Source organism: Carassius carassius, chromosome 5 (genome assembly GCF_963082965.1).
Source record: "Carassius carassius chromosome 5, fCarCar2.1, whole genome shotgun sequence".
In the NCBI taxonomy this organism is placed as follows: Eukaryota; Metazoa; Chordata; class Actinopteri; order Cypriniformes; family Cyprinidae; genus Carassius; species Carassius carassius.
The window spans coordinates 19481070-19508904 of record NC_081759.1 but is presented as its reverse complement, the minus strand read 5'-3'; the positions used below and the strand labels follow the sequence as shown (position 1 = coordinate 19508904).

Below are 27835 nucleotides of genomic sequence, written 5' to 3'. Positions count from 1 at the left end.
AGGACCTCTTTTTGATAGTCAGATTAGAATGTATTCAGCAGAGACTTAACTTACACATTCATGACAGTGTGTGTGCTGTTGGGATAGAAGAGGTATGCTGAGGGAACTGAACTTATCCCTAGTTTCTCCATTAGACGTTTGTCTGAGCTCAGAGCTCTCTTCACTGCCAAACCCTCATATGGCATTAGGTCCAAAATTGCCTAGTTAAAAAGAGCACAAAACATTAAATTAGAGCATTACAATTCTAGCTATATCACTACTTACATGCCTAAAGGGGTCATTTAGATCATCATATTCTCACCCACTCATCTTTTGAAACCCGTGTTATTTTCCTTTTTCCATGGAACACAAAAGGAGTTTGGTTTATTGGATTGTCTAAGGCAACATTTAAAGGCTATCCAATCTAAAACAAAACAAAATCAATCTTAATTTTTTTTTATTGTTTTTAGCATTTTATTTATGATTTTGTAAATATAAAAAATATTTAGTGAGAGCCACTGGTTAATTCAGTAAAGGTAGACTACATCCATCAAGTGCAATAAAAGTGTCATGTAGGTTCCCTTTTCAGTCCGTCACTCTCGATGTCATGTCAGTGACGACGAATTGGGTAGACCAATCTCTTTGAGTCTAAACTAAATGAGCCAATGCACATTAAACACGCTGAGGTGGCTTTTGTGGATGACTCATGTTCCCCATGTGGGAAGATGGAGCTGCGGCCCAGGTAGATTGGTTTCTAGGGGTGGCCCGCGCTGGTTCTCAGTAAATCCAGCAGTTCTAAAAGAATTCTGAACTGAAACTGACTTCAAGCGACGAAGGTCACTGCCAGTTCCCTGGGTCGTGCGATGTCCACGCTTGTGGTCCAGGAACACATCTCTGACTGTGTTTGGCAGACATGATGGACTCCGACAAGGTATGGTTCCTCTACGCCCCTGTGTCCCAGACCGGCCTATTTGGCGATGAGGTCGAGAGCTTTACCCAGCAGTTCTTGGCTGCACAGAAGTAGACTGAGGGGATCCGACACATCCTGCCCTGGCAGGCATCTGCTGCCTCCACCCGTCCGCTGACCGCAGCGGCCCCCTGCATCAGCCCCTGCGCAGCATCCGCAACAGCCTCCAGCCAAGCAGCATCATGGAGCCGGGTGTACGTAGGCCGCCCCTCCTGTCCAGGCCCCCGTTAAACCTGGTGGTAAGCAGTAGAGCAGGTGGCCCTGAGAGAGGTGACCCAGAGATGGAGGGATCTGCTCTTCAGGAGATGGTTAGAGCACCACTCCTTCCCCCAGAGGAGGGCCGGGCAGAGAGTCTTTTGTTTTGTTTTACATCTAAAGACTCATCTTTTTCGACAGCAATTAACCAACTAATACTAGCCCTTTTCCTTTTCTTGTCTTTTCATAAAAAAAAAAAAAAAAAAACCTGGCTAGGCGTTCTATACTAGACTAACTGAGACTTGTCATGGCACTTGTATACTGTTGTTGTTCTCTTGTTGACCTGACTGCTTCTATTGTTCTCATTTGTAAGTCGCTTTGGATAAAAGCGTCTGCTAAATGATTAAATGTAAATGTAAATGTTTTACCCCATCCCAAATTCTGAACAAAAGAGCAGTTTTCACTATCTCTGGGTCCCAGGAAGGCACGGAGAGTTGTCGACGGCCCAACACCAGACCTCACTCATCTTCCTCCTTCACCAGTCGGCAGCAGTGGGCAGTTCGAGAGCATCAACAATGTCCCTACTCACACACCCTCTGCCAACATGTTGAATCAAGTGTTGCACCGCACACTTAGACCTCTCTCCAGTCTGCGGGGCCTGCACAAGCATGCGTTTCCCCCAGGGAGCCTTCTCCCACAGACACTGTGCAAGCTCAGGGAGGACAAGGAGTAGGCCTTGCTTGTGGCGCCGTATTGGCCAACTGGGACCTGGTTCCCCAAACTAGTGCTCCTCGATCTATGGACTCAGAGATGGGGCACCCTATGGCACCCATGTCCAGACCTCTGGAAACTTTGTCTCGTTCTAGGTGACCTACCCCAAGAAGTAGTTGACGCAGTCTACGAGACACGCTTACGCCTTGAACTGGAACCTGTTCACTGAGTGGTGTTATTCTCATCGAGAAGACCCCTGGAGATACCTGATCCAGGTTGTGCTTTCCATTTTGCAGCATGGGCTGGAGCGAAGGCTGTCTCCCTCCCCCCTTAAAGTCCAGGTTGCTGCGATTGCTGCATACCATGACCCCGTAAAAGGGAAGTCAGTGGGTAAGCATAACCTGGTAATCAGGTTCCTTAGAGGGGCCAGGAGGTTAAATCCTTCCCGGCCCCCCTCAATACCGTCTTGGGACCTATCTCTAGTGCTTAATCACTACAGAGACCATTTGGGCCTTTGCACTCAGTGGAGCTAAAGTTACTTTCATTGAAAACTCTGCTTCTGCTTGCACTGGCCTCCATCAAGCGGGCAGGGGACCTGCATGCATTTTCGGTTGACAATTCATGCCTACAGTTTGGGCTGGCTGACTCCCAAGTAATTCTGAGGCCCCGGCCCGGCGATGTGCCAAAGGTTCCCACTACTCCCTTCAGGGATCAGGTGGAACCTTTAAGTGCTGCCCTCGGAGGAGGCAGACCCAGCCCTAGCTTTGCTCTGTCCTGTCCGAGCCCTGAGATGCTACGTAGACCGGACACAAAGCTTTAGGACCTCAGACAAGCTCTTTGTCCGTTACGGAGGCCAGCAGAAGGGGAAGGCCATCTCTAAGCAGAGGATGGCCCAATGGATTGTGGATGCCATCACCCTGGCTTATGAAGCACAGGGTGTGCCCTGCCCATTCAGGTTGCGAGCTCACTCAACTAGAAGTGTTGCATCCTCTAAGGTACTGGCTTGTGGCGCCTCACTGACAGATATTTGAAGAATGGCCGACCCCCCAGAACGTTTGATAGATTCTATAGTGTTTATGTGGAGCCAGTATCCTCCTGTGTTCTCACCTCAAATGGGTAGTGGCACTGAGAGGCCCCTGTTTAGTGTCAGCTTGCTAAAACTACTCCAGAGTGTCCGTACTGTAGACCCTGTCGAGCTCCTCTGTCCATTCAGAAGCCAGACATGGTGGAGCATCCGGCGCCAGGTGGATCCCATATGTGTAAAGTCCACGGTATAGTCTTAGAGTCCGTGTTTCCCCGGCAGACTTTTTTAGTCATTTTCCTAGAGGGTTTCAATCACCTCCAAATTTCCATATGCACCTAAACCGATGCTCATATGTGTATTTGCTCCCAAGACCTCCTTCAGGAAGGATGGAGCTTCCGGAGCGTCCCTGTTCCAAGTGGAACGGGTAAGTTTTCCCAGTGTTATCCAATCTCACTGAGTGGGTATTGCTTCGACAATGGTGAATGGAACTACTTGTTGCTTTGGTAGGGAATCCCAATTCGTTGTTTTCAGTGAAAACCTGGTATACATTGCACCTGCTGCCTTCTTATACTCACTCTGTGATAAGCTGCAGCTGGATGCAATAATTGCATGCCAATGTGCATTGGCTCGTTTAGTTTACACTCGAAGTAGATTGGTCTATCGAAGCAATATCCCAATTCATCGGTCACCTACGTGATGTATCCGTTTCCCTCCTTCAGTAAACGAGGGTATCAATACCATAATAGAGACGTTTTCTAAAACAATACAACAGTCATGTTACACAGGAGAACTTTATTTGCAGACATTTCTGTGTATTTGTGTTTCCTGGTAATTTGATTGTAGCATCTACTACAAAAGACTTTAGGTGTGTTTACTTTTATAATATAATATTTTTGGAGGTTTACAGTGTATATCTACATTTATGTAATGGTAAAGAGCAGTCTGGACATAGAGCAAAAATTCTCCTTATTAGTTTTTTTTTACTTTTGTGCTCAGTGGAAGAAGAAAGTCATGCTGATTTGAAATAGTGGTGCATAGATCATGGAAACTGAGACCAATTGCCATATTTATTTTTCAAAAAGTCTCTTGCCATTAATTATTTTCTTTTACATGCATTTGCATTTTTTCCACTCCTAGCTGCACACCGATTCAACAGAATTACTATAGTTACCCTTGAATGGACACATTATAGTTAATTTAATATCAATAAAAGAAAATGGCACATATATATGAATTTAGCTATGCCTCATCTAAAGTGAATGCTTACGACAACAAATTGCCCACCAGTGCTACAATGCCACGCTTACAGCACTGAGAAAAAACTGTCATTCAGCAGGGCTGTAGTGTACGTGTACATTTGTGCCTGCTTTAATTCTATATAAATGAACTGAAAATTGATTGGCTGATAAACATAACATTGACTAATAAGAATCAAAGATCAATATGGAAAGACATGGGTGAGTAAATCACAACATCCGATCTCATACTGCTTTATGTCCTACAAAACCAGATTAATTGACAATCACTTTTCATACCTCTCTTCCAATATAAGAGTCTTCATCCTCAACTATAACTGCAGTATAGAACTCTGTTTTCTTCCCCATTAAGGATAGAATCTCCTCAGACCTGTAACAGATGACAAACAAAGTGTCTCTAAATAGAAAACTCCATTTATGTCTAGAAATGAAGCCCTAAAACATTCCTAATTTCCATCTGAAAGCTGGAGACAGGAAAATGTTAAATATTACAAATGGCTGAAATTGAAATTGAACGTGTATGTGAAGATGATTTAAAATGGGTAGTAATAATGTAGATTTGGGCACCTGACAGGTTCAAGGGGAGGGCAGCCCACAGGCCAGTCATGTTTTGTGTGGTTTTGTACAAAGTTCACCATCAACTGCCTCACTGTCTGAAGCTCTCTGTCAGCCCCTATCAGTGTACAAATAAAACAAAATCAGAAATTCAAGTTAGTTCCACAATATTTACAATCACTTCAACAATAATAATCGACAAAAGCTTAAATTCTAATCAGAGCTAAAATGATTAAACCTACCATGATATGTCTTCCCATAATCATTTGTGGTGTCATGTGCCTTAAAATACTAAAAAAAAATAAAAATAAAAAAAGAGAGAGAGAGAGAGAGAGAGAGAGAGAGAGAGAGAGAGAAAAAGAAGAAGAAATTATTCCCAAATTAAACCCCTAAAACAATAAAACATGTCCTATACTGTATACGTCAATTTTTACAGTGTCTTAATCAGACATTTTTCTGGCAACAAGAAATTTGATAAGGGTGAGCACAAATTCAAAGATAAAACAATTCCAAAAAGTTTTAGAACTCGCAAACACAGTATAACAGACTGTCAGCATGCTTATTAAAATCTAAAAAGCTAAATAAAAAATAATAATAATCTAAGTCTAAATAATCCAGTCAGTTTGCCTAATTGTCTGTGAATAGACAACTAGATGACTGGGTGATTCCTATAAATCATCCTTAATATATATGAACATTATTGATGTACAGCATAGACCAATTCATAAAGAATCTATTTTTTTCATTCCTGAATGAATCAGTTGTTTTAATGGAACTACTGAATGAATATCTCATTGACTCACTCATAAAGACTTTAATATTTAAAATGTTATTAAATTATTTTTATTTTTTTCACATATCGCACAACTCTTGTTATGATTTACTTTATTTAAGTTTAATCTGCTGAAAGAAAAAATAAGATCATTTGTACAAACATACCCTGAAGGTGGGATAGAAGTGGATTCCAAACTCCTTACAGATGTCGAAGTTCTTCTCATGAGCACAATCCAGAACTCCTATCTGAATGGCCTGTGCCCAGTCTATGAGAGTAGAGAGACACATCGCACTTTTCAAAAACACAAAACAATGCAAATCTAACATTAAAGAGAAATTCTGTCATTCTGTCAAGTACCCCGCCCAATCCCCCCACCCACTGTTCCAAACCCATAAGACATTTATTTATCATTTAACAACAATTGAAAATATTCTGAATGAAACCTGAAAGATTTTTTGTCTCTCTACAGAAAGTCCATTCCACCAATGCATATGAATATGAGTTTGAGTTTTAAACCAAATCTTCTAGTCACAGAATTGCTTAATATGATGAATAGATTTCATTTAGGCTTTTATTCAGATATAAACATCTCGTTATATTGAGAAACATTCTCCTAATTAGTTTCTCATAATTATGACTAAGTTTCTTGTAATAATGAGAAACTTTCTTGAAATAATGAAAAATCATACAGGAATACCGCAAAGTCAAGTCAAGTCACCTTTATTTATATAGCGCTTTAAACAAAATACATTGCGTCAAAGCAACTGAGCAACATTCATTAGGAAAACAGTGTGTCAATAATGCAAAATGACAGTTAAAGGCAGTTCATCATTGAATTCAGTGATGTCATCTCAGTTCAGTTTAAATAGTCTCTGTGCATTCATTTGCAATCAAGTCAACGATATCTCTGTAAATGACGTGACCCCAACTAAGCAAGCCAGAGGCGACAGCGGCAAGGAACCAAATCTCCATCGGTGACAGAATGGAGAAAAAACCTTGGGAGAAACCAGGCTCAGACAGTTGGGGGGCCAGTTTTCCTCTGACCAGACGAAACCAGCAGTAATGTTACACTGTATTTGGGATTTAAAGAACAAGTGGAAATGTGCTGAATGTTTCATTTCATTCAAGTGAAATTAGCAAGCAGTTAGACTGAATTTACATTAATTTTAAATGCGGAGCCAGGCGCGAGTCGACACAGGTTGCGCGCGTGCGTCGAGCCTCATACATACTGCAGATGCGCTCATGGAGATTTTGCGGTGCAGGGCCGAGCCTACGAAACCGGCTGCGTGAGTGCGGCAAGTGTGAACGTCTCATTCGCGCCGCGTGGGGAAGAGAGGAGCGAGTAGGAGCATTCATAAACAAGGGCTGTGTGTGCGGTCTTCTGAATGGGGAGTAGCGAACATGCAATAAGAGATTCTCTTTATATGCATTGTGACCATAGACTGTATAAAAACATGGACGTAGTGTCCGTGACGTCACACGTAGTCTCCTGAAGTGTGTTTTTGAATCCTAAAGTCATAGACAGTAAAATAAATGTACACAGCGACCCCATTGGAACTCAATTGAGACAAGTGAAGCCCATTTTTAGCGTTTTTTAGAACTTCCGTTTCTGACGCGCAGACTCAAACTAAGCTTGATGACGTCAGCAACCTGTCTGACAGATGTAAATCTTCTAGTGGCTGTGCGTGCAAACTGCCATCGTTAATCTCTTGATATGCATTGTGACGCAGCTCTTGTAAATTATCTTTTTTGTTCGTTGTCTGTCTTTTCAAAGCTTAAGTTACGTAACGTTTTTCTTTAGTTTTAATTTGCCTAACCTGACCCTGTAGACACCATAATCCCACTTTGTCTCCAGGCGGCAAGGAAGCCGACCGGAAGTTGAAGTCGGCCGGGTGCTGCCATCTTGTAGCAGAACTTCACTTGCGTTAGCATCCCATTGACTCCTATTCATTTTGGCATCACTTTGACAGCGAATAACTTTACATCTGAGGCGTTTAAAGACTCTATTTGTCCATTATTTATTTCTAAAGATACACGACAATGTATTAAGGGCTCCATTACCTTCTATGTTACATTATGGCCCCGTAGAAACAGTTTTTGTCAAAATATGCTAACGATTGCGTCATAACCACTCGACTGTCTGTCGCACAGTAGAGAAATTACCGTACAGACAGGAGGAGAAGCTCGCAGGCAATTAACTTAATATGGCGTACTGGCGTTACATTTTAAAATACTATACAAAATAATTAATCAGAATACTTACTCCTGCTCACTCACGCCAAAGAACTCCCCGCTCAAGCTTGTCGTCTCTGCAAGATTAACGATGGCAGTTTGCACGCACAGCTACTAGAAGATTTAAATCTGTCAGACAGGTTGCTGACGTCATCAAGCTTAGTTTGAGTCTGTGCATCAGAAACGGAAGTGCTAAAAATAGCTAAAAATGGGCTTCACTTGTCTCAATTGTGTTTCAATGGGGTCGCTGTGTCAATTTCTTTTACTGTCTATGTTTGTCTCTCTCCTGCTTTCCGTGTTTTTTATAATGGTGGGCGTTTACACAGTTGGCTAGAGCAATGCTGATTGGGGAGAACGGAGGTGCGCTCACTCTATTGGTTAGTAAGACTGTCACTGAAGACTGACAGTCATGCATATGCTCAGGAACAGAATAATATCGCGTCCACATTGCAGGCTTTTGCGATTAGGAAATCGCAACGTCTCAAATTGCGATTTCGATTCGATTTCGATTAATCTGAAGCCATGAACTATCATGCTGGCAGAGTAACTTATTTGTAAATGCTACAAATTAACAAAAGACTACATTCAGATGTATGTATCAAGTCATTTCAGAACACCAGAACTAACAAATATTGCTACAAGTGTGACTGCATCATAATAATTGCTGTTAATAATGTTCATCGTCTGGCTGACTACGTCTTGTATTAATTTTTCTGAAAAATCCTGTCATACGTGCACAAACTGACAGTCACCACTTATTCGGTTGTTAAGTCTGACGTCACATAGCAGCGCTTCCGTGTCAAAACGCTCTATCAGTTACTATGAGAAAACAACCAAAGGTGCAAAAATAAACTCACAATGTGATACAATACTAGCAAAAAAGTTATAATCTTAACCTTTAACTCCATACCGAAGTCCCAGATAGCCAGACAATGAAAATATAAATATACAAAAATATATATAACAATTAATTGTGTTTGGGACGCTTTGAGCACAGAGACTGTAGTGTACACCGTACGTTTGAAAGCGTATAGCTTAAATTATTAATATGAATAAACAGTCTTCATAAACGGCTGCTGAGTTTATATTCTCAAGTGAAGCGAGTTGAGGCTTAGACCCAGAAACAGGGCTTCTTACGTCATCACTTAACAACCGAATAAGCTACTACTAAATATTGTAGAAACTTAATTTTATGTAAAATTGCTTTGTAACGATTTGTATTGTAAAAAGCGCTATACAAATAAACTTGAATTGAATTTCGAAAAAGTTTCTCATTCTAACGAGAAAGTTTCTCATTATTATAAAAAAAGTTTCTCATCATTACAGAAAATAAGTCAATATTATGATAAGTTTTCTCCTTATTACAAGAAAGTTTCTCAATATAAGGAGATATGAATTCATTATTACGAGAAAGTTTCTCAATATAAGGAGATACAAAGTCATTATTATGAGAAAGTTTCTCAATATTATGACCTACAGAATCATATTTTTCTCAACTGTGGCGGAAACGGGCTTCCATACAGTAAATAACTGACTTTTAATAGAGTGACATAAATTTCCCATTCATTAAAAATGTTCATCAGTGTTTCAAAGATGAACAAATGTCTAATGGGTCAGGAAAGACATGAGCAAATAATGACATTATTTTTACTATTTGGGTGAAATATCCCCAAATTAAATCAAGTGATGAAGTACTAAATTATGTCAATACTTTTTTTTCTGTTCAATAATGCTGTTTTTAGACATTTCACATCAGGCCTAAAGTGAAGAGGTAGAAGAGCATTTGTAGAGACTTGTGCCCAGTAATATTTCTTGATTTGTGTTGTAAAACACAAGCAGATGTCCACACTGAATGTTTCATCCATACTGGCACCCAGAACATATGCCAGATAGCCTAAGTGGAGAGGTAAAAGGACCTCTGGCAGGTAGCCTAAAATCGTTGATGCATTACATTGAGCTCTGACATCGGAAATGTAGATATTAAACCTCTCACATAAAACTTTGTGAGACTAAATATAGTTGTACTGCCTCAAATCATGATTTCATACTTTGTATACAGAGTTTCCACAGCCAGGTGGTTTGTTTTTAATGCAAACTCATAAACTGAACAGCTGTAAAATCTGTGTAAGAAAGATGAAGCAGATGGGGTGTGAAGATGTCAGCTGATATAAAAATGTTTGGATGAGAGAGAGGAGAGACAGCCGGGGGCATTTTGGCCCTCTATTCTTCACCTGAGAGTGGGACTCTCAGTTTTGGGATGTGTGGGGGAATGCACAGCGGGGTCGCATCCTCACAATAGGGCCATCTGACCCTCATTGTGAAGGTAACAGCTGGTAGGCGGCCACTCACGAACCACCCAGCCGACAGCTTGTGGCAACAAAGGCAGACTGAAAGCATTCAACAGAAGAATTGTCCTCGCAACGTTAGTCATCCAAAGGCCATTACGACCCCTTCCTTCCCAGTCCAATGAAGAGGAAAAGCAAGGCATGGCATTCCAGAACATATATACTGTACCCTGTGATATTATAATGGCACACGCATTTGTGAGGTCCACAAAGAATATTATCTTAAGAACAGGGTAATCATTTCGTACTATAGTCCCAACATCTGCCTGCACATTGAAAAGCTGGGATTTAGGATACTATTTAAGCCTAGAAAAAATTAGCTTTGAGGATTTTGGGGAAAAAAAGAAGTTACGCCCAGAATTTAATTCTGTCATCATTTACTTTCCCGCTTATCATTCCAAACTGTATTTCTGCTGTGAAACATACAGTTGAGAAATGTCTTAGTGTTTTTTGGAAGTCAATGGTCACCGAAACTATTTGGCTACCAACATTCTTCTTTAAATGTTTCACATAATAAAATGTTTAATAAAACAACATAAATTATGACATAATATTCATTTTTGGGTGATAATCCCTTTAAGATCACCATTTAAACTTTCAAGACCAAAAATGGTTGTTGAAATGAAAACTCATTACAGATGTCGGACGGAAACCAGTGAGAGAGAACCCTGAAACTGTGACACTGAAGGTTCAAAAAATCTGACCCTACCTAATTTCACAGCTCTTCCACTGTTAGCATCTTCACGACAAGGTGTTAAATGCATTTGCCCTCATTTAGATTAAATGTGTCAGTCTATACAGTGACCTTTTCATCTTCGTCACCCTTCACTGCACCCAACATAAGTGGCTTCCTCCAGAATACCCTCAGAGCATGTCTGGCACGCAGCACTGCTGTCTAAGCATTTTTATTAGCAATCAGGCCGGTCTTGTTGGTCTAAAACTGTCTAAAGAGATAGTGACTGTTATTGCCATTATTTATTTGAGGAGCTTTAGGAGTCACAGCTTGTCCAGAGGTGGGCTTTCCTCATCCAACAAGAGCTGCTTACAGAAAACATCATCTAAACCAGAAACCAGAAAACAAAAGGAAATCTCTATGTTAATGAGGATCTAAACACAATCAGACCAGGACAAGTTTGGTAGGATTACATATGTTGAGTTTCTGTTTTCAGATCATGAAAAATACTTAAAAATGCTATTTTTGAATTTGTGTTGACATTTTAAGCGGTCTCATGACATTAAAAATTGGGCAAACCAAAATTTTTTTTACCAAGACCATGTTAATGTTACAGTATAGACATTTTGGGGTTTCTTTTTATATACACAACTTGGTCATGCCTGGACTTAAAAAGGTAGAGACGTACTGTATCTCTTTCCCACCACAGAATATACTTAAAATAATTTGTTTAGTCATTCAGGTAAACAAATAAAAACAAGCTTTGTCAAAACAGATCAGTAAGAAAAATCAATTCAGTTAGCTGACCTTAAGAACTTGATAAATTTATGGAGAAATCATTGCATGTTTCAGACCAGTTCTGTTAACCAGATCAACTGCTTCATTAAAAAGATCTGACTCAAAAGAATGACCAAACCATGAATTTATCAATCATTGCTACTTCTCCAAGAAACTTATGTCGAATAACTAAATTCAGGCCTTAAAATCTATCATAGGAACACACTATATTCCAAATCTCCTGACGCTATAAAATTGCTCTGCATAACAAACAGACCAAAATTTAAGTCGTTATTATCTAAAAACCTTGCTCTCCAGTGGGCTATTTGACGGGCATTCTCGTATCACGCCGTATGTGTGTGTTGCTTCTGACGAAGAAGCCATCACTGTGGCGTATAACAAGCATGCGTTGGTTATTGCTGGTTACTGTATGATGATTAAAATCGTGAAATGGCCTCGAATGCTTAGTAAATATACTGCAGAACGTTATTGTAATGAGTGAGGCGGGGCTGAGAGCTGTGGGAATAGAGCTAGGCCGGTGGAGTAATTGAAAATGAGCGACACTTGCACCACTCACCGGTCTCGAGTCCCATGGAGGAGCTCCGGAAAGATAAAAGCAGGAGTAACAACAGTAAAGGACAAGGCCTGGATTTTATTTTGTGTTTTGGTTTCGTTTGTGTGCAACAATCGTCCACAAGGGGCTGTCGCCCTCTTTTGTGTTTATTTTGTTATTAAAGTTTTATTCAAATGTTCGTTGGTTCCCGCCTTCTTTTTCCCATACTACAAACGTTACAATTGTTAAGTTATGTTTTCTAATACACGCATTAATTGCATGTATTCATTCAAACAGTGCTGCATGAGTTCACAGCACCAGGGTTCAAAGTCCAAAGAGCAAGGAAAATCTGCGCTGAAACAGTGTTACTCGTCAGCTGCTCAGTTACATTTTTATGCCTTTTAAAAATACAATAAGAAAAGACAATAATGATAATAATGATTACAACAGCTCTATTAATACATTTATTATAACACTCACACATAGTGTTCAAACTGGGATCTTTAATATTTTCTAATGTTTTAAAATAATTCTGTTCTGCTCAGCACTTACTAACTGTTTGGGCCTTGAACATGTCAGTTGCAATGCTGTCTATGCAGGGTCAGGGTCGCGTTTTCTGTGTCTTTACACACCAGAATCGTGCCTGTTGTAGGCGACATAGAGGGAGACCGCCAACAGACCAGGATCTTGTCTTCACGACAACAATATCTATACTTCATGTTGAGCATAAATATAAAGCCTACTGATAAAGGACACCGTCAACAGTATTGTTATAGACTATGTTTGACAGGTGCAATATGCCAGTGTGTCACCGGCCTAAGGTTTTCAAAAGGCATCACACGAGTGTGAACCACTACAACTAGGAAAAAAACGATTATAATTCAAGCGCAGCTTCCCTTCGGCATTTAAACAGACCATATTCCGATTGGTCCAACACAATAACGAAATCGGAGCAGGTCACTTTGGAAAAGTTATATATATTTTTAAAATATGAGCAGGCCTACAAGCTGGGATTGGTAATGCTGCACTGTAATCATAGTTTTTTATTTTTCATTATATTTTATTATATGATATTGGTTTGAGACAGAGTATTTTATTTAGTTTAGAACTTAGCAGCAGTATTTTATTTCCTATTCTTTTTTATTTTATATATATTTTATTAAAAAGTATTTAAAAACAGTGTAAACAAATTGTTAAAAAAAAGTTTATAGTAATAAACAACCTGCAGTTTAATGTTTGCATTTCTTTCCCTTACTGTACCGAAAATGAACCGAACCGTGACTTTAAAACCGAGGTACGTACCGAACCGTGATTTTTGCGTACCGTTACACACCTAGTATTCATGATGATATTGTGTTTGCTGTTAGTTTTGGTGAAAGGATTTTGTGAGAGAAAATGCGTTGCAATGACAAGATCACTGCATTTACACGATAAACAGACTCCGTCTAATCAGTGCTCATCACTGCAGCCTTTCATGTGATGGGAAAATATCTAAAAAAATAATAATGCTATAATCAACACTTCTACGATTCGTTAATCTCGAAAGCTGTAATAGTAAAAAAAAAAAAATTGTAGTAAAAGTATTTGAGAGGGGTTCCACATGTAATATGCATTTCGAATGCAAAGATGTCAGCCAAACACAACAGTTGGCGTTTACTCTGAGTCTCACAGCAGACACACACCTTTAAACAGAGCATTCAAGCCAGAGGGCTAAAATCAGGATATAAAAATGCCTTTTATTTCTACATTTTAAATGTAAAAATCTTACTAACAATATAAGCATACCTCAAGAAACATTAAAAAAAAGTGTTTAAAAAAAAGAAAATAATCCACATCATGGGACCTTTAAGAACTGTCATGTTTTCCGTTAGTGGTTGGAGCTAATGTGCAAACGGCAATCTCATTGGCTGGCGCTCACCTATTATCATGCCGGTTTTGATTTCAGCAAATCAGTTCGAGCAAACGCACAAAACCAGATTAATAATCATGATTCCAACAGCTCATTAATCCTTAGTGTGTTTTATAGTTCTTATTATTAGAATTCGTATCATTATTATCTTATCAGTATTTTTGTTAGGTTTTTTTTTACCAAAGTTTTTGTTTTGTTTTACAGAAACACTAAATGATAAAAGCACCACCACCAGTCCAGTTAAAATGTTCAGTTATGCTAAATGACTAATATGCATTCAAACTTGATTATCAAGTTTACTTCTAATTACTAACGTTCTTTTATTAAACAATACTTGATTATTATAAAGCTTGACTGACCGATGTTAATAGTGTACTTTCAGATATTTAAAAAACTGTGCCATTTTACAAATATTTATCAGTCTGGCGAGTAAACTAAAATATTTACTAGCCAATGGCAATTCAATTGCCAAGCTGTCCATAGAGGGTTGTAATTACTGATTATAATGACTTATACGGTGTTTTTATGCATTGCATCGTGATGCGAAAACATAAAACCATGTCTGCATTTGTGATCAGAGGAACGACAAACAACAAGCGCTGCTCTATACTGCACAAAACTCCTGTTTGAATCATCAATGGCAAATCTTTTACTTATGTAAATGTACTTACAGACTTTGAGTCAGAACAGCCTGCATTGTAGTCTTCTCTCCCAGGATCAGGAAACAGACCTCAATAAAATGTGCTGCACACATCTGAATATTTAGTTTGAACTGTTCCGGAACTAGGCATGGACGATCATGATTTCATGGCCGATTCCGATTTTTTTTTTTACAAGCAAACTGGCCGATTCTTATTTTATTTTTTTATTTTTCTTTAAGCAACAAACAAGAAAGAAGGAAAGTGTGCATTAACAAGATGTTTATTTGGTATTTAATAGGCCAAATTGGCTTTTGGCTATTGAAAACAATAACTGTAACCATCTGAAATTAACGGCAGTAACTGCACAGTAAGTAGCCTACATTCAATACAAACATAGATGTTAAAAACATCAGCATTTAGCTTTTGTTTTTGAATTGGGTTGAAACTACATAGAACTGGCCTTAAATTAAAAGATTAACTGTAACCATGTGAAATTAAAGGCAATAACTGCATAGTTCTACATTCCAAACACCACAATCAACACACATTCAGCATTCAGTATTTTAGTTTTTAAATTTGGTTTTAAATTTAAAACAAGGACTTTACCAGTGAGACTAAATAAAAGTATGCTATATAAATATCATTCCAAAATGTTAAAATCAAATAATGTTGGTGCGAATAAAAAAAAAGATGCAAAGTGTTTCATTCATCCAATTAAAAAAAAATTAAGGTAATGATTCACATCTATATTTTTTTACTTGAGCCAATGAAAAATAAATAACTACTGTCTTAAGTTAAAAAATATAGATGTGAATCATTACCCTAAATTCTTTTAATTGGATGAATGAAACACTTTTTCAGTGTGTTACAGCAGGTGATTTTAAAATCAAATTCAGTCTATATAATTTTAAGGTAAAATAAAAATAATCATCCTATACAGAACTGAAGTTTAACTTCTGGCTTTTCAAACATGTATGCAAGTTCTACTTTACAAAAAAAAAAAAAAAAAAAAAATCAGCTTTGTCACGGTTTAGTCTGTTTCGTTTCTCATCCAACACGCGAGAAGTTGAGCTGAACATCCCTTCACTGTCTCCGCGTGTGCGGGGTGCGGACAGGTACAGTACGCTCGCGCAGCTTCAGTGAGCGCTGGACTTATTTTGTGCAGTCCGCTTCCTCCTATCTGTGCCTCAGACGTGTAGCTCTGCACTTCCAGCGCTGAACGACTGCCCGTGTCCTGCGCACAGATTTCGAAATACTTCCACACAAATGACATGATAGCGTATGATTACAATGCAGTCTATGCACGCGGGCGCACTTCCAGAAAAATCAGCCGAAAAAAGACCAAAAAACGGCCGATTGCCGATCGCGTATTTTAAGCAAAAACCGGCCGGTTCCAATTTATGGCCGGCCAACCGGTGCATCCCTATCCGGAACGGTGTTGAAATACAACTTAACCACTGATTTCTAGTTTGTCCTCTTTTGGAAGGTCAAACAAAGTACTTTCGTTTTCACAACGGTTTCAGCGAGAATCAAAGTTACACCTTCTTTCTTTGTGTGAACATTTGGGCGGTGTTATGCAAATCTTCCCACATGGTGGGGGTATGTTTAAACGAGGCATTTTAGGAGGACATGGATGAGTCTAAACTTTTATTAAGAATATCTCTTTGGGTTTGAGACTTTAGTCTTTGCAACTTTAGGCAGCATATCTATTCAAGAACAGCTTGTAACAATCCAAAGAGAAAGGAGAAGTTGAAAATCGCATCATAAGACACCTTTAAAAAGTGCAGCCAGAATAACATTCAGTGAATGTTCTGCTCATGAATCAGTTTGGAAGTAACTACACAATTTTCAGTTTGGACAACTAAAAGTTTATATACTGTAAACTAACTGGAGACATTTCTCTATTGGTGTGTGTGTTGTGGGTGAACATAAAGGCCTTGAGTGCAAGGATAAATATATAAAAGTGTCTGCAACAACCGTGGATTTACAAGAAGGTGTATCAACAAACCAGGGATTAACGTTATCGACTTCCCATGCATGTCCTCCTGTGTACTTAAATCCAAATGCACAAAAACACTGTAAGCCTCATTAGGCAAAACCCATGTGATGATGACGTGAACAAAACATGCAAAACTGATGTGAAAATCAGTTATTGTACAACAAGCCAAAGAGAGATGTTTGTTGGGTGAAAAAGAAAAACTCATTAAACAAAGTAAAAAAATAATTTGACCAATAACTTTTCCCAAGTAACGTTATGCAAATTCCATGATATACTTGAACTATGGCAATACCATGATAGTAACTTACCATTATGTATGCGTGGAGATATGGATATGTTAATCACTCACTGCCATGTAATATATCAGATTAATAGTTCTTTAATATACCATGGTATTACCATCACTTTGCCATTACATAGTAAGAAAGACGTTTAAGGAAATGTTATTGCATTTCCCCAAAGGATTGAGTAAACAGGAAGATGGTCATACAAATGCACCTACCCTTCACGTCTCCGGCCAGCGCTTTCCATGTAGGCGAGTACTGGATACAGTGTCCGCACCACGACGAGTAGAACTGAAGCAGCCAGGCGCTGGAGGAGTTCAACACGGTCTGCTTCAGGCTGTCGCTGCTCAGTATAACCACTGGATCCTCCTCAGTGTATAACCGAGCTGACTGAGCCTGTCCGAACAGCAGCCCCAACAGAACACCGAGGTTAACGCAAAACGCCACGGCCATTGGAGGTGATGGAAGAAACGCCATACAATTCGAAGCCACTCACTTAAAACGAATTCTCTACATTCAGACTGATTCTGCTCGCTCTTGTGGATGACTACATTTAGTAGGGACGTGAGTCTTCTACAGCATCATCACTGCGCTAACAGGACGCAGGCGCCTATCTTGCGCATCCTATCTGCGTCTGGGCGACGCATATCATGTATGTGGCGCGTTTCCTGAGTAAACAATTCTTCAGTGTATGATACGCTAATATAAGCAAAATTGTTTAGAAAAACAAACAAACAAACAAACACAACAAGTTTGCTAAGAATGAAATACATTTAATCTTGTTTGTAGTGTAGTTTAATGTACAGAAACACAACTGATTTTTACAAAATTATTAAAATAATGATTGATATGATGAATTGAATACAAAGAATAAATCTCACAAAAAAATCCACGTAACGTCATCCCACAATCAAAAGGAATATATTGCTTACAGAAAATGAATGATGTTTTTATTTGTTCAATCAGTACATGTAGTTTTGAGGTTTTTATTTATTTACTTTTTTAATAAATGACTGTGATACATTACTTTTGATTTAAATCAGCAGATATTAGCAGTACAAACAATACTAATATGACATATAAATACTTTAAAATTTAAATAATATGATTTCTAAAGAATTATATCAGGAATTTCAGTAATGAGAATAATTGATTTTTTCTTAACAGTAATTGCAAAAGTGGAAATTAAGTGAAAATTGTGTTTAGTTGTCATAAGCATTTCATTATGCAAGAAAACTGCTCTAAATGGTCCTAAAACGTTACGTGGGTTTACGTTCTTCAGGCAAAATATAATTTTTGAAATATGACTTGGACATGCTCTTGACAGGATTTGTAAGATTCCCCCCAAAAAGAAAACAACAACATATAAAAGAACATATCAGAGATGCATGTATGAAAATGACAAGATTATGACTTGTCTTTTAGGTTGAAAAGTGCATATGATTTAGGGCTAATATTGTGTCATCCAAAAGAAGACTGAAAATCTCCTCGGTCAGATGCATTTTCACAGTGTACTGGTCAGCACTGTAGTCAAGCCAAGTTCTCTCCTCATTATGAAGTTCCTGAATCTAGAAATAGATAAAAAGACAAAATCAGGCATTTTTTTTGTTCTAACATTTACTTAAATCTAGCTAAAGTTACACCAAGACCACTAATTTCACAAGCAAGCATATTATTATATGAGTGCCTTTACACACACCAGTATAAAGTCCACTCTGTCTCTCTTGGCGTACCAGTATTTGCACAGTTTTTGGAGCAACTCTGTCATCTGTTGCTCGCTTCGCTCTAAATTCAGAATTTTCTGTATCTCTTTTCTCACGGCAGCCTGCAAACAACATTAGATTAACACACGGTAAATGTTCTTTAAAGTATTTTAATCAGAATGGAAGTTCCACTGAAAAAAAAACAATAACTAAAAATAAAAATAAAAACTTTGCATGAATATTATTTTAATGGTTCATACAATGCAAATTGTTTTACCTTTAAAAATTTGACTGAAATTTGACTGGATTGCTGAGCTGAGATCACAGATTGATCATCTATATTCTGGGCAGGTTGTTTTGTCCTTAACAGATCACCCCAAATCTCATGAAGTACATCAGATGTTAACTGAAAGATCACCTACAGTGTAAAATGAATAAGGTTTAGATAAGAATTTTGTTTCTCTCATTAATTTAGCATTTTTATAGTCATTTGTTATGTACACATTCCTATAGACTAACCTGCCGATAACGTTTGCGACTATCATCGTCTAATAAATAGCTTGGTGTTTCATAAAGGTCGAGAGTGTCTTCATTTGCTTGGCCACACAGAATCTCCACTGCAGTGTCCACTAGTCTGTACACAATGCCGTCTTCATGGGGTGGCACTTTTATCTTTGGTGGTGTGTCGGGTTGGGCCTGATGCCACTGATCCAAGACACATGGCATTAAATGTCCATCATCACCTTTTCTTTTTTTCAATGATTCAAATTTCATGCACAGATATTATTTTACACAGGTATTTTATTCTTCACTAAAGCAAATTCTACAGTTGTTTTATAACTTACAGTATCTGTAGAGTGGTTGTCACGCAATGCTTTAATCCTTTGTCTCTTTCTATTATCCTGAGCACAGTGAACTCCATCTTTATCCAGCTCTTCTGTCAGCTTAGCATCCTCATGATGCCTGTTTTGATGGAGCTCATTATGATGGAGCTCAAAGTCGATCTGTAAAAAACAGTGCTTAGTAACTGCTGTATGCTATTCAATAAAGTTTGTGAAAACAATTCAAAAAATGAAAATTCTGTTATCATTTTATCATTCTCATGTTTTTAACACCTAGTAAAAAAGTAATATATTTAAAATACATTTATTTCATATTCATATTTTAAGCATTTCTCAAATCTATTAACATATTTACTGACATCACTCACTGATATAAAAATTATAATTCAACTTTATTTGGAAAAATACTCAATGCACATATCTTAATATTAATGTGTTTTAATGTCACTATTGATAAGGATTGTGTAATCTTTGAATAATATCAGTCTTTAAATGTGAGTCATTTAAAGTGTACCTAAAGTATACTTGGAATAGTTCCACTTTAGCAAGATCAAATATTATTCAGTATATGTTTAGTTGAACTTCAGCACTACTTCCACACAATTAAAGTGCATTAAGTACAAAATTATATTATAATTATACCACTTTAGTATACTAAAAATACCAAATGCAGGCTATTTTTATTAAGTACATAAATATGTAAATGTATTTGTAGTTTACTTAGGATTAAATAAATATGTTTTTATTATATACATTTAACATATTTATTTTTTTCACTAGGGTGTATGTCTCTGCTTGCAAGAATTGTTGATGCTGTTCTTTTCTATTCTATGAAATCACGCAGTGGCCAGGGGCTGTTGAGCTCCAGTAAGGAAAAAAAGCAAAATCAGTACATAAGTCTTACACTACATTCTAAGTTTTCTGAAGCTTTCTGTTGAGTTACACATAGTTTGTCTGAGGAACAGACATATCGAGTTTAGTTGACAATCATTCTAACACTATACAGTGTATAGTGTAATAGAATAGAATAACAGAATAGAAAAATAAGATACATATACTGTATAGCATAGTGCAGTAAAGCGCTGTACAAGGTTTGACGTCAATGAAACACCACTAGTTCTGATAACTGACTGTATCATGATGTGCCAGTTTTTGTGTTACTTTGTGTAGTTTTTTTTTTTTTAGGATTGACAGCCTCTCTTTTTTTCCTTGTTAAGCAGAGCTGAATTTTTAGCAGCCATTATTTTAGTCTTCAGTGTCACATGATCCTTCAGAAATCATTCTAATATGCTAATTTGCTACAAAAAGAAATGTTTCTTATTTTTATAAATGATGAAAACAGTATTTTTGGGGAAACTGTGATATATATATACAGTACAGACCAAAAGTTTGGAAACATTACTATTTTTTATGTTTTTGAAAGAAGTTTCATCTGCTCATCAAGCCTGCATTTATTTGATCAAAAATACAGAAAGAAATGTAATATTGTGAAATATTACTACAATTTAAAATAATTGTTTTTAAATTTACTATACTTTAAATTATCATTTATTTCTGTGATGCAAAGCTGAATTTTTAGCATCATTATCACATGATCCTTTAGAAATCATTCTAATATGATGATTCATTATCAAAGTTGGAAACAGTTCTGCTGCTTAATATTTTTTCAGAACAAGTGATACTTCTTTAGGATACTTTGATGAATAAAAAGTAAAAAAAAAAAAAAAAAAAAGAAGCTATGTTTTTAAAACATAAATATTTAGTAATAACAATATACACTACTGGTCAGTAATTTGGGGTCAGTAATTTTTTTTTCTTTCTTTTTTTTAAATAAAATCAATTATTTTATTCAGCAAGGATGTGTTAAATTGATAAAAAGTGATATTAAAGAAAATATATTATTAGAATATATATTATTAGATTTTTTTTTTTTTTTGAATAAATGCAGTTCTTTTTAACCTTTTATTCATCAAATATATTAGACAGCAGAACTGTTTCCAACACTCATAATAAATCAGAATATTAGAATGATTTCTAAATGATCATGTGATAGACTGGATGTTACATGTGACACTGAAGGCTGGAGTAATGATGCTGAAATTTTTTTTAAAGTATATTCAAATAGAAAACTATTATTTTAAGTTGTAATAATATTTCACAATATTACTGTTTTTTCTGTATTTTTGATCAAATAAATGCAGGCTTGATGAGCAGAAGAAACGTCTTTCAAAAACATTAAAAATAGTAATGTTTCCAAACTTTTGGTCTGTACTGTATATATATATATATGTATATATATATATATATATATATATATATATATATATATATATATATATATATATATGTATATATATATAGTACAGACCAAAAGTTTGGACACACCTTCTCATTCAAAGAGTTTTCTTTATTTTCATGACTATGAAAATTGTAGATTCACACTGAAGACATCAAAACTATAAATTAACACATGTGGAATTATATATGGAATTATATACATAACAAAAAAGTGTAAAACAACTGAAAATATGTCATATTCTAGGTTCTTCAAAGTAGCCACCTTTTGCTTTGATTACTGCTTTGCACACTCTTGGCATTCTCTTGATGAGCTTCAAGAGGTAGTCACCTGAAATGGTCTTCCAACAGTCTTGAAGGAGTTCTCCGAGAGATGCTTAGCACTTGTTGGCCCCTTTGCCTTCCGTCTGCGGTCCAGCTCACCCCTAAACCATCTCGATTGGGTTCAGGTCCGGTGACTGTGGAGGCCAGGTCATCTGGCGCAGCACCCCATCACTCTCCTTGTTGGTCAAATAGCCCTTGATGCCTTCAGTGTGACTCTTTGAATGAGAAGGTGTGTCCAAACTTTTGGTCTGTACTGTATATATATATATATATATATATATATATATATATATATATATATATATATATATATATATATATATATATATATATATATATTTTTTTTTTTTTTTTTTTTTTTTAAATAAACTTTATGAATGTTTTACTGTCAAAAAAAGTGTACTAACCACTAGTGTACATACTTTCACTATATGCAAAATAGCTACATTTATCTGAATATCTCATTTTGGGTTCCACAGAAGAAAGAAGGTCAAACCGGTTTGGAATGACGTGAGGGTGATTAAATGGTCCCAGAATTTTCATTTTTTGAGTGAACTATTCCTTTAAGTGCTTGGTGTTACTTACTCTTGGTGAGGACATTTCAAAAGCATGTGAAAGGTTTCTTGCTCCATATGACATGTCTTCCTGAGGTATTTTTTGTCGTGTGCGACTGGTGTTTGTAAGTATGGTCTCATCTCTAGGAGGACACTGACTATGTAAATGTCCTCTTTGTCCATCTGCCGACAATGTGACCTTCTGTTGTTTATCTCTCCTTGCCCTAGGCTGCTCCTCATCTGAGAAGAGATCTTCATCCACCCCAGTCTCTACATCACTAATATGTTCTCTGTGCATGTGAGCGATGTCCTCAGCTCTGACCAGGACACCATGGCTTTTTTCGCAGCTGAAGTACTTCACACCTCTAAAAGTGCCATTGTGGTTTCCAATAGGGGCATCCAATGCAACACCAGCCCAAAAACCATTCGCAAACGCCGTGAGGCCTTTATATTTCAGCACACCTGGTCTGGAGTTACACACAAGAACTCTGTCTCCAATTTGAAAGAAGGACAATGGATCCGAGATTTCATTTCTCGCATCTTCAGGAAGTGAGCAAGTGTATTCTGAACAGTCGCTTTCCTCTGCATCCTCACACAGAGCTCCATTAGTATCATCGTTTACCTCCTTTTCCCTCAGACTGTTACAGTCTAGATTCTGAGACTCTTTTCTTCTCAGGGAGAAGTCCACAGGGAGAGGAGGGAGGTTCTCGCTGTTAATTGAGAGATCTTCTACAGAATCAGGTGGCGCTTGAAGTTCCTCCTCACTTGTCCATGTAATAATCTCAAAGGCAGGAGGAGGAGGACAACCATAGCTGTCAAGACCTAATGTGACTCCTCCTTTAACGGATGGAGGGAGTTCTGCACTTCCGTAAGACAAAACCTCATCTACAGGTGAGAGAATTTCTGACAGGGTCGACTCTGCAGTCGCTTGTCTTTCATAACGTGGCGGTGTACAGCGTCCTTCCCGTTTATTGTTCAAATCATCTGGTACACCAGTGTACTTTTCAGCAAAAATTAAAGAGCAACTATTTGCTTGAGCTGCTTCAATCTTCTCCTCATCAAGACATTCCTTTTCTTCTTCAGACCATGCTAGTGCATCACTATGAAATGAAATTGCCTCTGACTTCTCATCTATCTCAGACAGACTGATATCACAAGACGGACTATCCTCAGCCTTTCTTATTTCCCCACTTACTGCTTCCAGAATTAAGTTTTCAATAAGTGGATTGTCTGTGACGGTCTCATTTATAGACGCCTGAGATTTTTGTTCAAGAAACTCATTGGTTTTATCGGATTTGGAGTATGAAAGAGATGACCTCCATTGCCCGCTGACATCTTGGTCACAGATATTTTGGTTGTTGTTGAGCGTCAGCACACTGTGCAGTCTCTGATTGTTCTGTATATTTAGAGATGTGGTATCTGGTGTTGTACTGCCATGGACCACGTTTGTCATCTTTATGTCTTCTTGCTCCTTGATTTTAAGATGGCTCTTCTTAGAGTCCAGTCGGAGATCATCTTTTATTGGGAGTGAATCTGAATGAGGCTCATGGCTGAGTGTGAAATGCTGGATATGTAATACCGGCTTCATTGGCACTTCAGCTGGATGGTGTGGTCTTTCTCTCTTGAGTGTGCAGGTGTCCTCATAAAGCCCTTGTACATTGTTCTGAGTGTCTTGTTCTGAGAATGTTATCAAATATTCTCTATTGTCAAAAATCCTGAAGGAATGTTAATGGATGACATAATTTGGAACCAATCCTAGCTGATAATAACAATAATTGCAGTTTTTGAAAGAAGTCTCTTCTGCTCACCAAGGTTGCATTTATTTGATCAAAAAATCAGGAAACAGTAATACTGTAAAATTATTATTACAATTTAAAACAACTGTTTTCTGTTTTAATATACTTTAAAATATAATGTATTCCTGTGATGCAAAGCTGAGCCTTTACTCAACCATTACTCTAACTTTTTCTTCAGTCTTCGGTGTCACATAATCCTTCAGAAATCATTCTAATATGCTGATTTATTATTTATTATTAAGTGGTGAGCGTGATTTCACCAAGTACAACATGTTCCTGGATCAACATCCTTATTGATCCTGGAACAACTTTCCAATCAACCAATCAGAATCGAGGGATACGTTTTCAAGAAATGTCCGTTTTAGGCTTACAATCAGGGATACATGCTTCCAACCCATTGTTATTTACCTATAATTTCTCTCTAATTTTAAGAATAAATTATAGGTATGGTTAGTTTTAGCGGTAGGGATTGGGTTAGGACTATATTTTTGGACAGTACTGTTGATCCAGGATCAGGAACATGTCGTACTTGGCAAAATCACCCAAGAAGCACCCAACTCTGGTTGTAAGGCTAAAATTGACATTTCCTGTAAACTTATCCCTCCATTCTGTTTGGCTGATTGGTTGATTGAAATGTTGTTCCATAATCAACATGGATGAAATCACGTTCACCATTAAGCATATAAGAATGATTTAAAGAACCACATGACACTGAGGACTGGAGTAATGGTTGATGAAAATTCAGTATATTGAAAATTCAGTACACTTAATATATTAAGTATATTAAAATAGAAAACTGTAATTGTTTTTCAAATTTTAGCAGATGTGGTGAGATCTTTTTTTATTCTAAGAGAAGCTCTCTTTTATCCCATTAGCACTGGGTCTGATTTCTTTTCTTTCTTTTTTTTTTCTTTTTTTTTTTTTTACTTTTGACATTGTAACAATTTTGCATTGTTTATGTGCATTCATATGCTATAAATGCCACAGTAAATCAGTATGGGCATGGAGTCAATCTGCTCACAGGATGAGTCAGAAGAAATTAGACATAGCCTACTGTAAATCAGCACTCAGTGCACTCAGCAACAGAGAGACATCTATCAAAGAGAAAACTATGAAAAGTCAAATCAGACTTTCTGAAATGAAGATGAAGACTGATAATTAAGCGTTCTATTAACAGACACAATGTGTTCATGAAAGCTTAAAAATCCCCAAAACACAGAACCCTTTACCCACCATTAACTGCAGGTCCTGATTTCAAAGCCTTCACAGAGTCATGCTGACATGAAGTGCTTCCACATTCAGTCTTGCTGATTCTCTCTGGACTGATAAGGTGAAGAGAAGCCTGGTTCTGTCGGCTGTATCTGTGAGAGGGACTGGCTGGAGGATCATTTGATTCTGTGACTTGCAGAATATCCTGCTCGGCTGGGACGAATTCCACTTGATTCCTCTTCCTTCCTAAAGTCCACACTTCATCTGATGACAACAACCTCCTCAAACCTACCTTACCCAACAAGCTGAAGGAAAACAAGCAAAAATACATTTTACAAAATATATGAACAGTGAACAATTTTTTTTTTTTACATCATTTATTAATCTAGTTTCATGTTAAATAAAAAAACATAATACTGTTTATTATTATATGATTTACACTTATAATAGATTGACTAATATTGATTTGAGCAACTTGAAATATAAAAAATGTATAAGTATATGCTTAGAATATACTTAATAAAAGTAGGATCCAAAAGTTATCTTAGTGTGGAGAATCTTTTTCCACGCTGTAAAAAAATGATTATTTAAAGTTGTAATTAATATCGATTATTAGATTATTAGGTTATGAGCATATAAGCACATGCTATTTTAGTCTACTTAAAAAAAAAAGGTTCTTTTTTAGCATCGATTTGTTCTGTGAAGACTATTTAACATTACGGGGAAAAAGTGGTTTAGGATTTGCTTTGAAACAATTTTCACTCAGAGACTGTTAGTAAATGTAACAAAAAAAGAAAGTGTGTTAATTGCTGTTTCTAATTATTTGTTACATTTACTAACAGTCTCTTTGTGAAAATTGTTTTAAAGCAAATCCTAAACCACTTTTTCCCCGTAATGTTAAATAGTCTTCACAGAACCATCAATGCTAAAAATGAACCTTTATTTTTGTGTATGTAAACCTAAATGTGAATCTAGATTAATAAATGCTGTAAAAGTTTCCTTCATTGATTAATTCATGATACCTAATAAACTAATGTTAACAAATTGAAGTCTTTACCCTTATAATTATAACATCAGTAAATCTTTATCCCATATGAAGCAAAAGACATTCTCTGAAATATGAGATCTAACAGAATCTCGTAATAAATTTTGCATTTTTGTGCAATTACATTAAGTGAGGCCTGAGGCTTTCAGCTCCAAACAGAAGCCTCAGTCTCAATTCATTGTAACTACTTAGGAAAAGTAAATAATGTACTTAAGTAAGTACTTAACAGGATGTACATTTTTGAGTAAACTACTGCTTTAATTTTCTATATTAAATTATATAACGGACACGGAACTAATGCCTACTCATGCAAATAGAGAGAGTGAAAGAGCAAGAGAGAGAGAGAGAAATGCCGTCCACCTACCCTGACCTGTTCATGACTGGCATACTGCCATCACAAAGGAAGCAGCCAGAGGAACAGTAGACTGTCCTCCTTCAGGTCCCCTTTGACACGCTGCTGCCACTCCCCGAATATCGTGTCAACTTGCAGTTGCAGTCGAGCCGGTGGCTGAGAGAGCAGTCATCCTGCATCTCTGTCTACAGCTATGCCCTCTTTTTATTCTCTTTAACTTCCTCCTGCTTGCTTCACTCTCTCTCTCTCTCTCTCTCTCTCTTTCATCCAGTAACTCTCTCCTCCCATCCAGCCTCCCCCTCCTCTCTCTCACACACTCAATCTATCTATCTATCCCCACTCTATCTCACCGACTTCCTTCCATTTCTCTCTCTCTCTCCAAGGATAATTACTCTGAGTGGTGCATTGTAGCAAAGACAGTAAATGCTGTAGATAATAAGCTGATGATAGGCACACACTTCTGCCATGTCTCATCCTCTGCTGTGTGTCATGCAGGGTTTGCCAGACAGTAAGTGGTGCACTGCAGTATTTCCTCTTGAGGTGTTACTCTACATAAACGTGTAGGCACTGTCTCTGGTTACTGTATATGGGAACTAAGCATCCCACTACTCCTCTGTGTAAGTGTATGAAAAAAATTATGTAATAATAGTGCTCACACTTGCCTCCCTTCCTCTCTTGGTGCTTTATCTGTGCTTCTAGAATCTGGCTCTATCCCAGGCTGCATAACACCCTCTTCCTCCTGCAAAACATCAGCATAACAATCAGTACTGCTGGAAATGTGGCATCTGAGCATTATGGGAAATGATCACATGGCTTTGCACTCTTGTTCAGTTCATCATA

General features: G+C 37.4%; 3 protein-coding genes across 3 annotated transcripts in view; all 3 read right to left on the bottom strand.

Annotated features, from left to right (window-relative positions):
- Positions 1 to 17467, bottom strand: part of qsox2 (quiescin Q6 sulfhydryl oxidase 2) — a 28018-nt gene extending 10551 nt beyond the window's left edge. The window contains exons 1-6 of the mRNA XM_059550005.1: positions 17094 to 17467; positions 5627 to 5727; positions 4930 to 4978; positions 4700 to 4805; positions 4412 to 4502; positions 55 to 200 (exon numbers count right to left, since the gene is read on the bottom strand). Coding sequence (XP_059405988.1) covers positions 55 to 200; positions 4412 to 4502; positions 4700 to 4805; positions 4930 to 4978; positions 5627 to 5727; positions 17094 to 17352 — 752 coding nt within the window. The 5' untranslated portion in view covers positions 17353 to 17467. The remainder of the gene's footprint in view (positions 1 to 54; positions 201 to 4411; positions 4503 to 4699; positions 4806 to 4929; positions 4979 to 5626; positions 5728 to 17093) is intronic.
- Positions 17468 to 17885: 418 nt separating this feature from the next.
- On the bottom strand, positions 17886 to 19322 carry LOC132140321 (centrosome-associated protein 350-like). Its single transcript, XM_059549110.1, has 4 exons — positions 19098 to 19322; positions 18856 to 18996; positions 18575 to 18700; positions 17886 to 18443 (listed from the first exon to the last, which is right to left on the bottom strand). The coding sequence occupies exons 1-4, from the start codon at positions 19302 to 19304 to the stop codon at positions 18297 to 18299; spliced, it is 621 nt and encodes a 206-aa protein (XP_059405093.1). The 5' UTR covers positions 19305 to 19322; the 3' UTR covers positions 17886 to 18296.
- A 44-nt stretch (positions 19323 to 19366) lies between these two features.
- Positions 19367 to 27340, bottom strand: LOC132140198 (uncharacterized). Its single transcript, XM_059549005.1, has 4 exons — positions 27008 to 27340; positions 25623 to 25903; positions 22625 to 24270; positions 19367 to 19582 (listed from the first exon to the last, which is right to left on the bottom strand). Exons 1-4 carry the CDS (start codon positions 27028 to 27030, stop codon positions 19367 to 19369), a joined length of 2166 nt encoding a protein of 721 aa, XP_059404988.1. The 5' UTR covers positions 27031 to 27340.
- Between the last annotated feature and the right edge of the window lie 495 nt (positions 27341 to 27835).